Source organism: Erinaceus europaeus, chromosome 21 (genome assembly GCF_950295315.1).
Source record: "Erinaceus europaeus chromosome 21, mEriEur2.1, whole genome shotgun sequence".
Classification (NCBI taxonomy): domain Eukaryota; kingdom Metazoa; phylum Chordata; class Mammalia; order Eulipotyphla; family Erinaceidae; genus Erinaceus; species Erinaceus europaeus.
Window position 1 is genome coordinate 25,485,371 of NC_080182.1, and position 17,839 is coordinate 25,503,209.

At 43.9% G+C, this 17,839-nt stretch overlaps 1 protein-coding gene across 5 annotated transcripts in view; it reads right to left on the minus strand.

Moving 5' to 3' along the window:
* The window catches only part of TRANK1 (tetratricopeptide repeat and ankyrin repeat containing 1), a 104,878-nt gene that overhangs the window by 4,508 nt on the left and 82,531 nt on the right, over window positions 1-17,839 (minus strand). For all 5 annotated transcript variants that reach the window (XM_060180570.1, XM_060180569.1, XM_060180568.1 and 2 more), the window contains 5 exons: window positions 13,966-14,054; window positions 12,265-12,368; window positions 12,020-12,152; window positions 4,813-4,958; window positions 350-3,399 (listed from right to left, as the gene is read on the minus strand). In XM_060180570.1, the coding sequence (XP_060036553.1) occupies window positions 350-3,399; window positions 4,813-4,958; window positions 12,020-12,152; window positions 12,265-12,368; window positions 13,966-14,054 (3,522 nt within the window). The remainder of the gene's footprint in view (window positions 1-349; window positions 3,400-4,812; window positions 4,959-12,019; window positions 12,153-12,264; window positions 12,369-13,965; window positions 14,055-17,839) is intronic.

The window sequence follows — 17,839 nt, forward strand, 5'->3', positions numbered from 1 at the left end:
GAGCAGTAAAAATGAAAAACAAAGAAAGAAATGATCACTGAATGAATGAAGCTTACCATTTTTCAAATTTTGAATATTCCCCTCTATCTTCTCTACTGAATTTGTTGAAAACCTTTTTTCTTGTCTGTAGAGCCAGTTTATGCTGGCCCAAGGTACACTGCATAATCTTCTTTGGAAAAGTGATAATCCAAACAAGGTTATAATCTCTAATTTGAGGATACACACTCCGTCACTTATATTTGTGCTAATACCAAGATTCTGGTATCACCCACTTCACCACAAAGAACTCAGCTCTGACATATGTTCCTCAAGCCCCATTTAAACACCATCTGGGCAAGACCTCTCTTACCGTCAGCCCAGGCCTTCCGCCGGTAAAGGTCCTCCACATTATCCAGAACCTTCTTGACGTTTTCCTGGACCTTCCTCTGCAGCATGTGGCTGTGCTCTTTGGAGCCCAGGTGACTGTGAATCCACACACTCTGCTCAATATCCTGCACCACCAGCTTGCCTTCTTCAATGGCCGGATCCACCTTCTCTCGGAAAAACTCAAAGTATTTCTGGTAGGCCACTTGTTGCCTCTGGTGGCCTTCGAGTTGGATGTGCTGCTCATAAGACTCACTATTCCTCTCCTGACCCTCCTTGCCTTCTGCCCCAGTGTCAAAATGGGCCACATTCCCTGAGGTGACTCCCTCAAATGCCTTACTGGGGCTGAAATAGCTCTCAGGGCTGCGGGTAAACTTCACTCCACACAGGTCACACTGTGTTCTGTCCACATCAGCCTTTTTGAAGTTCCTGGCCCTGGGCTCCCTGGTCTTCTCCCTGAAGCACTCCGTCTGGGCATTCACCCTTCTCCTCCAGCTAATGCACAGGGATACCACCAGGCACACTCTTCTCAGCTTCCGCTGGATGGAAGCCCTCCACTGCATCTGGGAAAGGATGGTAGCTAAGAGGTGGTCTCGGTCATCCAGTGCCAGCTCATCCGTCTCTTCTTGACCAAACTCGCCCTCTGGTTCGGGGAAATAGTCTACATGGTCCACACAAAGCAGGCGGTTTAGTTTGACTTCCTCATGATAGAGGCCTCGGACCATGGAGCCTTTGGTGTGCACGCTGTCCCAGCGCCACTGGCAGTCCATCAGATACTCCTCATCACGCTCAAAGAGCAGGTCCTGCAGTGCCTCTGCCACAGCTTTGGCGTTGACCGCCATCAGCACCCGCTTCACCACTTTTGGGAGCCTCTCTGGAACCTGGTCTGGACAGTCCATGGTCATCAGCTGCAGCCTTGTCTCAATCTCCTGGAAGTGACGGTACAGAATAGACTTACAGGATGGCAGCAGAACCTCCTCAGCATTCACCAGCATCACCAAGCACAGCACCAGTGTCCGCTCTGCCTCACCAGAGACCACATAGTCTATTTCACTGAAGGCATCAAGCAGGACGTTGAAGTTCACATTCTCATAGCCGCATAGCACCTTAACGAGGTAGGAGAGGTGGAACCGGAAATCCTGAATGGCTTTTGTCACATCCTTGGGCTTGTATTCCTGAATGATGGTGAACACGTCCCCAAACTCCCTGTCCTTCTTGCTGAGTAAGAACTCCCAGTAGTGCAAGAGAGCGATATAGCTCTTGGGGAGGCACAAGATGGCGTTCTTCCAGAGGCGGGTCAAGACCACACTGCAGTGGACAAACTGGAACTCCAACAGGGCCACTGTGTTCCCGATGCTGGGGATGAGTGGTTCTTTACACCTCTTGACAAGGACATTCATGAAACGGAAAAAGAGTCTCTTGTAGTTTTCTGGGTTCCTGTGCACATAGAATTGGTCAATGCAATTCTCCAGCAGCCGGATAAAGCACAGATGGGTCTTCTCGGCACTTTCATCTTCCCGGTTGGGCACCAGCATGCCAAACTTCCCTTCTATTCCTTTTATCCTGCTACCTCTTCCCCTGCCCTGATCCTCCTTCTCAGACTCTAGAGCTTTGAGTTCCCTGTTATAGTTTTCTTCCTCCTGGTGGAGCAGCTTTTCAAACTCTTCTGGGTAGCTGGAGGACAGAAGGAAAGTCTGCATGGCGCTCAGCCACAGGTCTGTAGACTCCCTGCGGCTCCGGGCCCTCTCATTTTGAAACAGGAAGTGGATGTAATCTTTCAGGGCAAACCTGTAGGGTCGAAATGACTTGTAATTTGGCTTGAGGACTTCTTTGCACGCCATGGGATTTTCTGACAACACCCTCTGATGGAAATGTTTAGGGAAGAGGACATTCAGGAAGGATTTGCAAAGGTCAGGCATACTGTTAGACAAAATATAATCAATCTCTTCACATTCTTCAGCTAAGATTTTAGGGAATACATTTTTGGCTTCCAAAAGTAAGCCATTGATTGCCACCAGATGCATTTTTGACTGAACCAAACATTTGGCTTCACAACGCCGCAAAGGCCTGTGGAAATCTTCACAGTTTTCATTCTCACATTTTAAGCCCACAATAAACTTCAGGCAGACCCCTGGGTAGGTCTTCTCAAGCAGGCTTTGTGTAATCTGACACAGTCTGTTCAAAAGGTGTTTGTTCAGGGCTAGTTTCACCTGGTCAGTCATTATCAAAAAATGGTCTTTTGTTTTCTTCTCTCTCAAGTTCAAATCCAGGTCAAAAATAATTTTTAATATGGGCCCAGGGTCATTCTGAGCTATCTGGCAATACTTGGCATCTACCTGAGAAATCCCAAAAAACTCAAAGCAGGACTTGACCATTTCCTTCTCAGCATTGTTAGTCACTCTTTTGAGAGCTCTAACCAGGTTGAGGAGGACTTCCAAGCCCCCTGGAGCCAGGGCCAAGACCTTCTCAGACTCAACCTCACACTGGCTAACTGCTTCATAGAGTGCTTCCACCACTCCAGCTGAGTGGTTGAGTGTGTCAAACTTGAAGAAGGCATCCTTGAGCTTATGAAAGTCTCTCAGGATTACCCCCAGCAGGAAGTGTGCCTCTGCAATGCCAGACATTTGATTGGTCTGGTAGCAAAGATCAAGGGCTTCTCTTAGAATGGCTTTGGTACGTTCTACATCTGAATCCCTGGCTACATTGAGGCGGGCAGCTTCCAGCAGACAGGAGGCCTGAAAGTCCTTGTTGGCAGTCAGCTTAGCAGCCTCCAAGAGGCAGCCATGTTGCTTCATCATCAAGGCGGCCTCTTCTCTCCGACCTTCCCGTTTCAGCAGGTCTGCAGCTTCTACAAGCCGTTTCCGAGAGTTGAGGAACACCAGCTGATCTTCTATGTCTAGTTTGGAGAGGACAGCCATCATCTCCTTGATCTTATTTGTACCTAGGTATTTGGCTGCAGCTTCCAAGTAAAACTGGCTGGCTGAATAGGAGAGCTTGGACATGGGAAGGGTCTTGTGTCTTAGCATTTCCTCATACCTGTAAAGGCAGAAGATTCAGTATTTTCCAAAAGGAAAACTGCGCAATACAGTACAGAACAAGTTAAATGGAATTCCCACACATGTAGATATGAACTACAAATAGGGCAACATAAACTCATCTTTAAAAATGCCTTAGTTTACATTGACAAAAATAAATTCTAAACCCTCCAGCTGAACCTAGCATTAGTGTTTTTGAATTTAATACACTGGAGTTGCAACCTAAGCAAGTGGCAGTTAAGTCTGAAAGTCAGTCTGCAAAAATTATTGAAGTCAAAATTATCTTTGAAAAAACAAGTCCTTTAACTGTCATGGAAACACAATTCTTCTGATCATTCCACTCTGTGTGCTCAGTTTGAGTGGTTAATAGGAAACAGTGAGGAGAGCTGCACACTTCTGTGTCAGTGGTTGTATGAGGCGCCCTCTTTTATCCAACATGTGCCTCGTCACTGTTGCGAGGTGCCTGTGGTTGAGCTGGTGTGAGAACAATGCAGCTCTGAAAGGTTCCCCTTTGCTCTACTGAGTTGAGCTAATGTGTCCCATATTACCAAGCTTCTTAGTACTGAAGCAATCCAATCAAACATGATGATCTCTGAACTCTCGCAAAACAAAAAACAAAACAAACAAAAAAACCCAACAACCCTCTGAGACATGTTAGGAGACCTCCAGATGCCCCCAGGTTATCCTGCAGCATCAGCCCCTCTAGTATAATAGGTGCCTTGAGAACAGGGGTAAATATAGAAGTTATTTCTTCACACCTTGTGCGCAGGCACTACCTGGCAGAATAAGGAAGGATTTAAGAAAGCTTGAGGCATTATCTTTTCAAGCTTAAATTGTCCTTAAGGTTCAGGAGGTAATGCACAGGATAGAATGTACATGTTATAATCCTCAAGGACCCATGTTCAAGCCCCCATCTCCCGGGGGGAGGGGGTAGTGGGAAGGGGAAGCTTCACAAGTTATGGAGCAAGGCTGAAGGTGCCTTTTCCTTTCTCCCTCTCTGTCTCCTCCTTTTGTCTCAATTTCTCTTACAAAAAAATAATTAACAGTTAAAATGTCCTTAATATCAATATATTTTCAGTCAGATCAGTTAGTTATTAAGTTATATTCAATATGCATCACAACATTTGAAAGACCACTAGGTAGAACTCCCAGAAGTATCTACCACCTACTGTTTATAGACTGCTGTAAACATTATATACACACTCACAAAAAGCACTGCTCCTCATGACACAGAGTTATGGCCTATAAAGAGAGTGGAAAACACAGAACTCCTGCTCTAAAGGAGCTCTTGACCCAAATGGAAGGAGAGCAATGCGGTCAAGTTACATTGGATGATCAGATTAACACCAGCAGAGTAGGTTGCCCCCAGAGCACAGAAGGAGGGAGGGGAAGGGAGAGAATTAAAACCACCTACTTTTCCACTGCAATAGCAGCTTCTTCAAAAAGCTCCTCTTGGCAGTACATTTTGAGTGCTTGATCAAATTCCTGAATCTGCTCAAAGCATCTGAAAGCATCTTTGTAGCACTGGCTTCGCTTATAGAAGTAGGCGGCATCTCTTATCTAGGACAGAGTAAAATTTTACTCTTAGAGTAGTCATAACATAACTTTTTATCCTCAAAATAAAGCAGCACTAAAGTGGATAGTCGTATGTCTGCTCTTTGCTACTCATCCAGATAAATCCAGTGAAAAAGGAAAAAAAAAACATGGGTATCATTAGAAAAACAAAAGCAAAGGACTCTGGGGGGGAAGGAAGGGGAGGAGGGAGGAGAGGCTTGGATTCCTAGTCCATGATGGTAGGAAAGGAGCTAAGCTGGACTAAGAGTGGTTTGCAGACACCTGTGTCAGCAACGGTACCCATTAGCTCCCCAATTAGTAAAAATAAATAAATAAATTATAAGAAGAAAATGGAATTCCCTAAAGGAATAAAAATTAAGTTAATGATAAATTCCAACCTCACCCTACACACAAAGACAAGCTCCAGAAGAATTAAAGATCTAAGTGTAAATGCTTCCAGTACCTTTATGACTTTAAGGTAAATAAAGTCTTCAATAAAAGCCAAAAAAAAAAGTTCAGGGAAATTTTTATGAATTTTACCACATTAGACTATTCAACAAACAACAGGTGAAAGAAGCAATTATTAGAAGACAAATATTAAAATCTTGATTGACACTTCCCAAGAGACCTTGTGAAGTTGAAAAAATTCTATCTGTTCTATCCAATATGGCAGCCAATGACCAGAAGTGAATAACAAGCATATGAACTAGTACAGCCAAGGATTTGAATTTTCACTTTCATTTAATATAAATTGCCACATATGGTTTGTAGCTACTGTATTAGACAAGGCAAGTTTAGAAAAGAAAATGGATTTTTGAGGGCTGGGCAGTGGCGAACCTGGTTAAATACATGTATTACCATACGTAAGGACCCTGGCAAGGTCCTCTGCTCTTTACCTGTAGGGGGAAGCTCTGCAAGTGTTGCAATAAGTCTGTAGATGTCTCTATTTCTCTCTCTCTATCTCCCTCTCCTCTTCCAGTTTCTTTCTGTCCTATTCAATAAAAAAGGGGGAAGGAAAAATGGCTACCGGGAGCCGTGGATTATAGTACCAGCACTGAGCTCCAGCAATAACCCTGGTAGCAATATAAAAATAAATAGATAGATAAGTAGATTTCTGCAACCATATGAAAAAGACTTTCCAGAAAACTAAGCACATGCTGTAAACTGGCAAGACTGCAGTGGGGAGAACTTTATATAACTAACACATAAATGAAGACCTTCAACTTCACTGAATATCAGAGAAGCCCAAGTTTAAATCATAATGAGATATACCCAAAGGCTCTGCCAACATTAGAAAATCAGTACCTACTGGCGATGGTCAAGAATGCAGCGAGCATGGTGGCCCAATGCCTAGAGTGTTGAACCCCAGCCTCTCATGTGCCAGAGTAACACTCTGGTGGCAAGAAATTTTCATATACAAAATGGTATCGCTGTTCTAGAGAGTAAAGTGACTTTCTATTTCTTACTGGGACTAAGTATAGGCATTCTGTGGGGCCAACAAGCCCACTTCTTGAAATATATCTCCCAGGGCTTACAGTAATCAACAGGAACACAGCACTGTGACATCAGGGAGTCATTGGCAACTAGGAAACTAGTAGGGAAATGGATAAGTCAAATGCAGTGGATGTAGAACACTTATCAGCAGTCTGAAACCTGCAGCACTACAGCAAAGGATGGAAAAGGTCAAAGAAACAGAACAACATATTGTTTATATTGACTTAAAATACATACGTATAGGAGCAACTGCTATTTATTCTGCAAGTATGTGTGCATGGGCACAGATATTAAGGTGCAATGAAATGGCTGCCCATGGGAAGAGAATAGGAATGAAGACTGAGTATGAAGGAAAAGATAGATAAAATGAAATGTACTGTGCAGGATGATGAGACCAACAGTAGAACCACTTGAACAGAGAAGTGTATTTCAAGCCTGTTTCTCACATTTCCGTCAAGTGCATCAGTTAATCCTTTCTGCAAAGCTTTCCCAGAAACAAACTCTTCCCACCATTTCCAGCATCGAGGCAATCCGAGCCACCATCATCTCTGCCAAAGTCACTGCTAGCTTCTCCTAACTGCGCTTGCTGCTTCTACAATTGCTGTCTCCACAGTTAGGTGTCACTCCAATAAAGAGCCTGCCACTGGCTCCTTCTCATGGTAAATGGAATCCAGTCCTTACTGTGGACTCTGATGCTACAACGGTTCCTGACACTCTCTCTTGCTCATTTTACCACTTCTATCCTCACTCACTCTGCTCCAGCCAAGCCAGTTTCATTACTGGGATTAAAGCTCGCCCACATGCTCTCACGGAGGTGGGGGGTGGGAGGTGGGTGTTTGCCTGCAAGCTTCCTCGGCCTGAGATGCCCTTCAGCAGCTGTTCTCGGAATCTTCACTCAAAGTCACCTCCCCAAGGAACCCTGCCTACAACAGCACATTCTCTGTTCTGACCTCGCCTCCTCACTACTGACATCTGGACTGCTGCTTTGTTTCTCTTGCCCACACCACAAAGACAGAGGTCACTGCTACGTAGCCTGCTGGTAACCAGGTGCTCAGACAGTTACAGGTGCTCACAGACAGTATAGTATATCTATTTGTTGAATGCTTACTTTCATAATTCTAATTACTGCACCTGAGCTCCAGAGAGAAAATGCAATTAAGATGAAATGCATATGCTGGACCCTTTAATAGATCTTAGCTGAGTTTAACTTAATGAGATACACAGAACACTCAAGGGGGAGGCTTTATGTCCAGAGATCTCACAGACCAGGGAACTACCAGACCCATCTTGCCACAGCAATAAAATCCCCCTAACTGGGATGTGTGCCCACTCTGTCTCCTTCCCTCTCCTTGCCAAGGTCAATTATTTAGAAGAAAAATCCCTGAGTTTGCAGAGGTCCTACCAGGAGACAAGCAAGCACCCAACTGGGGTGTGTGTGTGTGTGTGTGTGTGTGTGTGTGTGTGTGTGTGTGTGTGTGTGTGTGTGTGTGTGTGTAGCTAGGGAGACAGTGCAGAGGTAGTGTATGGATTTTTCATGGAAGAGGTCCCAGGTTCAATCCCTGCCACCAGTAAAGTCAGGGCTGAGTGGTTCTCTGCTAAAAAGAGTGAAGAGAGGGTAGCTTTAAGTGGCAGTGCCCTACTCTGTGCTGTTCTGCTCCTGAAGTCCCCACCTGCCATCCAGAGTGAGGGCCTTGTGAGGTTTCCAGGGAAACCAGTGCTGCTCCCTGAAGAGGCAGGCGGAGTGTGGCAGAGGAAGCCCTGAAAGAAAATCTGACACTCCCACGGTCTCCTCACAAACATGTCTTCAAGGAGTACATACTTGGGGCTGGGAATGAGAAGATGATTCAGCCTAAGGATTTTTATTTTATTTTATTTTATTTAATCAGAGCACTGCTCAGCACTGGCTTATGGTGGTAAAGGGGGACTTTGGAGCCTTAGACATGAGAGCCTCTTTGCATAACCATTCTGCTATCTACTCTTGCCCTCAGCCTAAGGATTCTGACAAAGCCCATTAAACTGAATCATACTCTTTAGTTTGCTGAGATGTCTACAAGAGGTCTGACACTGGCTCAGAACTGAGCAGCCCTTCCAGGGAGGGGCCTGAGCAAAGAAAAAGACTAGACTCTCCCTGCGTGGGGCTTAAGCTGCTAGAAATACAATGGTGAGAAAAGGCAGAAGAAACTCCCACCGGTGGGCAAGAGCCTATGAAAGCAAAAGGAGAGGCAGGCAGGTTGTGCTCTCAAAAGCATGTGCCCTCTAATTTGGTTTTTGTTTGTTGCTTTGTTTTAGAGGTTTTTGCTACCAGGGCTATTGCTGGAGTTCAGTACTTGCCTGATGTCAGATGTCACTGTTCGCAGTGAACTTTTTTTTTGGGGGGGGTGAGAGACAGTGAGAGATAAAGGGAGGAGAGACACCTGCAGCACTGCTTTACCACTCATGAAGCTTCTCAGCAGGTCAGAATGCGGGGGGGGGGGTTGTGTATGTTGCTGAACCCTGGTCCTCACACACAGTAACGTGGGAACTCTACCAGGTAAACCACCACTGGGCCCTGTGGTCTCTAATTTTCAAGCCCCTTGGGTCCTGAAAAAGGAAAACAGGTCTATACTAATGGCTTCCAGATTTCCCCACCTTCAGAGGCAGAGCTTGGCAGATGGCAAAGAAGACTGGAGTAAGGCGAGTCAATAGGAAGGGGGTCTCTGACTCAGTTACGATAGGAAGCAGTAGGCAAAAAGGAAAGCAGTGGACTTAGGCCTACCCACTGCTTAAGATCAAAGGTGGTGGCAACAGAGACAGAGGTGAGGGCACCAAACAGGGAGAGGTCAGAAATTATTCTAGTTCCTGGAAACCAGAATCCAAACCTCCACCTTCACTGGGCTCCCTATTCCAAGCCCATCTCTCACATCCCATAATAAGCAAAAGGCAGGGTAGGTGAGGTTGGAAATGCCTTATTTTCTTTGAAACTGACTCCAAACTTTCCAGAAGGTCCCATTGCCACACCCCACTCAATGTCCACAATGTTCTTAGGATAAAATCTAATGGGGGGAATGCAACAGTCTCTGCCAGCACCCTCTAGAGAACAGCTTCTCTACTAACTGTGGCCAAGGACCAGATAGCATGTTGCACCTACCACAAATAATGCATTAAAAGTGAAGCATGTCATTCATACTATTGTGACTAAAGTTAATACTGTGTTGTATATGTGAAAGCTGCTAAAGGAATAGATCCTAAAAGTCAATGGTAAGATAAACTGAATGAGATGATGGATGTTAATTGTACTTATTATGGCAATCGTCTTGCAAAACATACACATATCAAATCCTTATGCTGTACACCTAAAACTAGGTATGACACAATGTTATTTATCAATTACATCTCAATAATAAAGAAAGAAAAATCACACCTATGGATGACTTATTTTAATAAGGGCCTCTAGAACATTACATAGAGAAAGGAGTGTCTTTCACCAGAATGGTACTGGAAAAGACTGAGTTGCACCATGTAGAATAATGCAACAGGATCAGCACAAAAGACAACTCCAAATGGATAGAAGACCATCTAACAACCAAATGGATGTCAGACCAGAAACCAAATATATAGAAGAAAATATCAGTAGAAGACTCTATGGTGTCTGCTTTGGAAAACACCTTCAGAGACTCATGTCCAATAGGAAGAAAAACAAAACCAAAAATAAACCAATAGGAATTCATCAAATTGAAAGCTTCTGTACAGCCAAAGGAACCATCACCAAACAGGACACCCTACTGAATGGGTAATCTTTGCAAACCATACATCAGAGAAAGGGCTAATAACCAAAAAAGAACTCACTAAACTCAGCAAAAAAATACAAAATAAATAAAAATAAATAAATTGTCACCAAAGAGGCTAGCCAGATGGCCAACAGACATATGAAAAACTGCTGAAAAGTCACCAATTATTAGAGAAATGCAAATAAAGACAGCAATGAGACACCACTTCACACCTGTGAGAATGTCGCATATCAGAAAGGGCAGAAAAAGCAATGCTAGTGAGAACATGGGGAAAGAGTATCAGAGACAGAGGAAAGAGAAACGGGTGGAAATAGAAATTGGCTCATCCTCTGTGGAAAACAGTCTGGAGATGCCTCAGAACACTAGAAATATACCCACCCAAGAGTTCTCCTGGGGACTGAAGCAAAGAATACAAAATCATAGATATCAAAGAGATCTATGTCCATCAATGCTCATAGCAGCAGACACATGGAAGTTCTGAGGAGTGCTTAATACAGCTGTGGTATATACACACAATGGAATGCTACTCAACATTTTTAACAGTAAATATTTTTTCAATTTTATTTATTTACTTATTTTTGGATAGAGAAAGGAGTCAAGAAGGAGGTAGAAAGACAGAGAGAGGGAGAGAGGGAGAGGGAGAGAGAGAGAGAGACAGAGACCTGCTACTTCACTTTTTGTAAAGCTCCGCATCTCCAGAGGTGGGGAGTAGGGGCTTTGAACCCCAGTCCTTGAGCATTGTAGCAAGGGTGTTCTATTAGATATGCCACCAGCTGGCCCTACTACCGAATTCTAAGAAATGATTAAATCTTCTCCTTTTGCATTTCCTGGATGGAACCTGAAGGAATCATGCTAAGTGAGATCAGTCAGAAAGGGAGAAATGAATACAGGATAATTTTACTTACAGGTAAGAACTTAAGAAACAAGAAGGGAAAGTTAAAACAGGGTGAAAGTTGGACTGGGCATGGACTAGGCCAAGGATGTGGGGAGGGTTTAAGGAGGGAGGCTAGGAAGGCATTGGGGTTCCAGTGTGCAATGTTGGAGAACCTACGCTGGTGGTGGGAGTGGGTATGTTGACACCTATCACAGAAGGACGAGAAATTGTACCCATCTGAAGACAACTATCTTGTAAATCACTTCTTCACTAATAATAAAAAAAAAAAAGTAACATGAAGAAAATCAGCACAATGTATTGTGCTTTGGATATCACAGCAATGCCTAGCTGTTAGAAAAACTCAGTCTGATCACTTTCCTTTTCTCTGCTAGTTTTGCTGAAGACAGTAAGTTTATGGCCCCTTGACATCCTGCTGCCCTCTCTGTGAGGAACTGTGCTAGGCCAGCCGCTGGGCAGTGTGGAGACATTTTGTAACAATGAACACCTGAAATGTGACTAGACTGTGAAACCAAATTTTGAATTTGACCACATTTTAATTAGGTTTAATTTTAAATTAAATAGTTACATGTGGCTACCATACTGGTTGGTGTCAAACTACTGCAATTACTGGGAAGACAGAAAAACCACCCATAAATGCTAGTCCATTCACCCAGATGGACTCCAGATTGTGAACACGAAGAAAGAGAAGGCAGGAACATCCTAAAACATCCTCCTCCCTTTGCATGGAACATTTGGTCTCTCTGTGGTTAATATAACGTATCAAACATTCATACAGACATGACACAGAAAGCCAATTTCTTCCTTTTGAAGGACTGGACCCTTCCATGATGCAAACAGAAGCTGAGGGCTCACCCCTCAATCAACTCAAGTGAAGCCCCCTTCACTAAGAGCTGCTGTGGACCGAGTCATACCTTCCCCAGCTTCTCACACAGCTGGGCAGAGAGCTGGAACTCTTTGGCATAGCTCAGACACTTCAGGGACAGCTTCGGTTCATTGCACTCCAGGTAGGTCCTAGCCAGTTCTAAATACTCCATCTGCTTTTCCCTGGAAGGAGGAAAGGAAGATGGAGTTTCATGGAATGTCGATCTAACACCAATAAACTTAACTTGCTACTCTCATTAGAGGAGATTCAAAATGATCCCCCCCAGACTCTTACTTGGGGTTGACTTTCTTGGATTTCATGTTCACGGCAGTGTTGTGGGCTAGCGCCAGTTTCTCCTTCTCAAATGCACCTCCTTTCTGGTAACACTTGGCTGCAACCTGGAAAAGACAAAAAGTTTTGATCCCCAAAGTCAGGAGGTGACACAGAGAGCAAGAGTTAGAGTAGGCATTCCATGCTTGCCCTGATAAAGCACTGACTTTGACCCCCAGTGGAATCTGAGAAAGCAGCAGGAAGGTGCAGCCAGCAAAATGAAAAAATGGCTTCAGAGAATAAAGCTACACAGAGTGACCGACTAACACGTCACACCCGCAGGCTCCTTTTGGAAGTAGTCAGAAGCCATGAGAAACAGGATACAATTTTACAGGCCACCACAATGACGCCTTCATTTAATCTTCCACCAGCTATGTGAGAAAGTACCATCCTCCATGTACAGAATAGCATCCTCATGTAAGGGACATGGAACAAATGGCCCTGTCACTCCAGGGCTCTTCTGAGCTCAACGCAGGTTCTCTCTGGTCAGTCACTTTACTGGCTGACAGCTTCAATACTTACTGGGATAGGAATGGGGACAGAGATGGTACCACAACACATCTGAGAAGATAACTGGTGAGATCCTTGGGACACACACATTAACCAAACAGGAAGTGGGGAGGCAAGTGTCACAGACATCTCACAGGCCTGCACCCCCATCAGCAGCAGAAGACTACTTCTCTAAAATAAGAAACTGAAATCATGTCTCAAAGTGCAGGTCACAGGAAAGAGAGTTCATCTTCAGCCCAGCATGTAGAGATTAGATTTCTGTGCCAGTGGGCGGAGACCTAAGTGACCCTTGTTGATAAAGTGAAAAAGAGAGCATATCTACTGTTCAGGCTATTTGTTCCAGTCTCCCTGGCCCCACAGGCCTTCCTGTGACACTCCTTCCTGGCCTCTCTGTGCAGAAGAGGTGCTTCAGGCCAGGTGGCAGCTGTTCTCTCATCTCTGGCATCTGCAAGGCCTAAAACTACATGCCTGTTCTGCTCATCATCAGATTCCCAAGACCAGTGCAGTGCCTGGCACACAGCTCAATAGAAATCTGTTGAATTAATGAATCTGAAGAGGTTTCCAAGGGCATGGAAACATTCATTGCCCTGCAGCCGAAACTAACAAACTGAATCTTAACTCAGGTAAGAAATCTTATTTATAATATTCTCATCTGTACTGGTTCCTCTAAAAAGACTTTTGATTCAAACCTTTAAAATATGTTTAAGTGGATAAAGGACTGGAAATCAATTGGGCAACCAGGAATAAAAGCAAGGACTGTAGAGCTCTCCAATTCCATACCCTTACCTGCCATGCTATTTTATTCCTTCCTTCTCTCCCTCCCTCCCTACTATACTTTCTCAAAAAAAGAAAAAAAAGAAAGAAAGAAGGGGGAAAAAATCTTGGTTTTCTAGCTATAACCAAGTTTTCCATCTTCTTTTCTGTTTTAGGTCAAGGAAGAGCAGTGGACAAAGTCTGAGCGGTTTAGTCAAGTCCTACAGTGAATACTACTGTGCACTTATGGGCATACTTTCCAGGTACGCCCAAACACATGACAGTGCAAGTTCTGTTTTTCTCACCCTGACTTGATATTTCAGAAGTGGCCCAAGCACCATGACCGTCACCCTATCCAGGCAACAAATGTGATGATGTGGCTCGGATCTAGCCCATCCTTACCTTCCAGCACTGGTGTTTAGCGTAGTATTCCCCTTGAGCAATCCACTCCTCAGGGGTTGAGGTCTTAACAAACATGCTGTCATCAAAGTCTACAGTGAAAAAGAAAGGTGGGTTTGCTTCTCTGGGCATTCATTCACGTATACCTGCTGAAGTTTTCCTCTAACCCATCCCCATTCTACAAAGGTCCTAACCTCCCAGAATGTGACTGTATTTGAACAGATGACCTTTAAAGATTAAATTTAAATAAGGTTGTAATGCTGATACTTAATTCAGTCTTACTGATGTCCTAAGAGGAGGAGATTAACACAGCCAAGAAAGCACACAAGGGAGTTTGCACAAGGGGCACTTACAAACCAAGGTGTGAGGTCTCAGAAGAATTCGAGCCTAACAACACCTTGATCTTGAGCCTCCAAAACTGTGAGGTAATAAATTTCTGTCATGTAAACCACCCAGACTATGGTATTTCACTATGGCAACCCTCGCAAACAATACACCAGTGGTATCTTCCTGTGATTTGTCTGGTTTTGTTTGTTTGTTGTTTTCCAAGCAGAGGAAGGTGGGAGGGGTGCTAGAGAATTACTCTAGCATTTAAGATGCTGAAGACTGAACTCATACTTGCTAACTGGGCACTCTACCTCTGGTTCCACCTCCTGGGGCACACTTCCTAGGATTCTTTTAAGATCTTATTTGGCTTACCAAGTCAGAGTGTTGCAGGTCTAGGAAAGTGGAAGGGGAAATGAGAAAGGGCATTGTTGGGTTCTTATCTTTGCTCTACCTCCCTTTTGTATGGTTATAGTTAGAAGATGGCTAACAATGTCTAAGTCCTCCCTGAAAACTTAAAGTCATGTAAAGCCCCAGAACTAAGGCTTTAGCAAGGTGACAGGACCTTAACAGTATTTCCAAATGGCAGTAAGCAATCAGACACATTCCCACTGGAGGCCTAAACTATTGCAACCACCTGCTGTCCAACACTTCTGTTGGTAGCACTGGCCTGCCGGGAACAGTGTCAGTCCTTCCCAACGCTCCCCCAAGCTCCTATGAGCATGACCAGCAGAAGGCCTACACTTCCTGCAGGTCATGAACGAATGGCACAGTGAAGCCCAGGGAGGGCAATAAATAATAGGGTGGTACTGATAGCCAAATCTAAGCAGAAGGGGTCAGAGGTACCCAACTTAAAGGCTATCAACTAGGGAATAAGGCAGACATGTCAGCTTTGTTCAGAAGGTACAAATATCCACTAGTCCTTGCAGCCTGACTCCTCCTTGCTGGTTTTACACTGGTCCTGCAGTATTGTGTGTGCAGGTAACTTTGGAAAAATCTATTCTGACTCTACATGTCAGAACCATCCGAATCTTAGTGGCATCTTATTCACACAGCAAAGCCTCACAGTATCTCTGCATAGGATTAGTGAACTCTGACAGCACCAGATTGTTGAAACATAACTTGCATACTTACTACACTTAATACTAAACCCCTCTACACAGCGGGAACAGATGCTGTCCAATCACCATATATGTCTTATCACACAAATAAGATTGTACCTTTACAGTATTTGTAATGCTACCTAGATATAAAATCAGCTGTAATTATTTTTCAGTTTAAATTTTTAAACTGAAAAAAGAATCATCTACTTGAGTAATGGGTGCTAGAACATATTGTAGAGGAAAAAAAAAAAGTACTGTAGGGAAGATAGAGAATGACCACACTAAGCCAACCTACTCATTTTCTTTTTTTGTGTAAGGAAATGGAAGGCCCAGAAGAGGCAGGACCTGGACATGGTCCTGTGGCTACAGAGGTGGGGAGTTCTAATTAGGAGCTAAGTGAACTCCAGGCCTTCAACTTTTCCTTTGACACCACAATAGTCAGGTCCCAGGAATAGGACATTGAATCCTGCCCCCAAATGAGCCATTCACTGGCTGCAACCAGAAAAACAGCCTCCAGAAAGCTGGCTGGGAAACCCAGCAAACCTTTCGACAGCACCAGATCCTGTGCTTTCCTCATCCTTGGAGAAATTAACCGGAGCCAATTCAGTAAACCTCACAAGAAAGATAAATTTTTCTCCTTTGTGAAGGGCTGATTATTTCTCTCATTTATCCCATCAGTAGAATTTAATTCTGTTTTGCTTTTTTTAAAAACTAGCTAGACTTTGTAAGCTATAAAAACAGTGCTTGACAGCAAAAGAAACCACTACCCAAGCAAAGAGACCTTTCACAGAATGGGAGAACATCTTTACATGCCATACATCAGACAAGAGGTTAACAACCAAAATATATAAAGAGCTTGCCAAACTCAACAAGAAAACAAATGACCCCATCCAAGAATGGGGAGAGGACATGGACAGAATATTCACTAGAAGAGATACAAAAAGCCGAGAAAAATATGAAAAAATGCTCCAAGTCATTAATGGTCAGAGAAATGCAAATAAAGACAACATTGAGATACCACCTCATCCCTGTGAGAACGGCATACATCACAAAAGGTAGCAGCAACAAATGCTGGAGAGGATGTGGGGACACCTGCACTGCTGGTGAGAATGTAAATTGGTCCAACCCCTGTAGAGAGCAGTCTGGAGAACTCTCAGAAGGTTAGAAATGAACCTATCGTATGGCCCTGCAATTCCTCTCCTGGTGATATATCCTAAGGAACCAAACATATCCATCCAAAAAGATCTGTGTATACCTATGCTCATAGCAGCACAATTTCCAAAACCTGGAAGTAACCCAGGTGCCCAACAACAGATGAGTGGCTGAGCAAGTTGTGGTCTATATACCCAATGGAATACTACTCAGCTATTAAAAATGGCGATTTCACCGTTTTCAGCCCATCTTGGATGGAGCTTGAAGGAATCATGTTAAGTGAAATAAGTCAGAAACAGAAGGATGAATTTGGGATGATCTCACTCTCAGGCAGAAGTTGAAAAACAAGATGAGAAGAGAAAACACTGAGCGGAACCTGGACTGGAGCTGGTGTGCTGCACCAAAGGAAAAGGCTCTGGGGTGGGGTGGGGAGAGTTCAGGTCCTGGAACAGGATGGCAGAGGACCTAGTGGGGGTTGTATTGTTGTGTGGAAAACTGAGAATTTACTGTAGTATTTACTGTTGACTGAAAAACATTAAAGAAATTTTTTAAAAAAACAGTGCATGACTTTTTTTTCTCCTAAATATCACAAAGAGCACAAAGGGTACAAAGGTGAAAAGTTTCAGGTATCCAGATCTACTCAATAATCCCACACACATTATCCTAGCACCAAGAGACACTGGGAATTTTTTTTCTTAGGGCAGAGAAGGTGGTTTAACAGGCAGAGTGCACTCCTGGCATGTGTGAGGCTTCAGGTTTGATCCCCAGAACCACCTATGCCAGAGCAGTTTCCTCATCTATCTTACACACACACACACATACACACACACACACACACACACACACACACACTTTCATATTAAAGTGAACCAGTAAAACTTTACATTTTGCATTAGTGGACACCGATTACTAGGTTATTTTTAGTTTATTGTAATTACAAGTATGGTTCTGATAAGCAGTCTTATGTCTGTGAGATTTAATATGTGAGAGTATCTACAAAACAGACCTCTAGAAGCAGAATTACTGGGTCAAGAGACTTCAGGTGTGGAATGACAACCCTTCAGCTTCATCACTCGGGTGAGACCTTTCCTTTCATAGTATTCTCTAATTCCATTCCAGGTGGTCCACTCCCCAATAAAGTCCCCAAACCTAGATATAGTCCAGGTCCCCTGAGATAGAGCATAGGTTCACCCGTGCCCATAAACTAGGGGAAAAATATATACCTGAAAGCAGAAGTACACAAGAGCATGCAGGGAATACCCCCCAACACTTCATCTGCACTATTCCAGTCTTTAGGT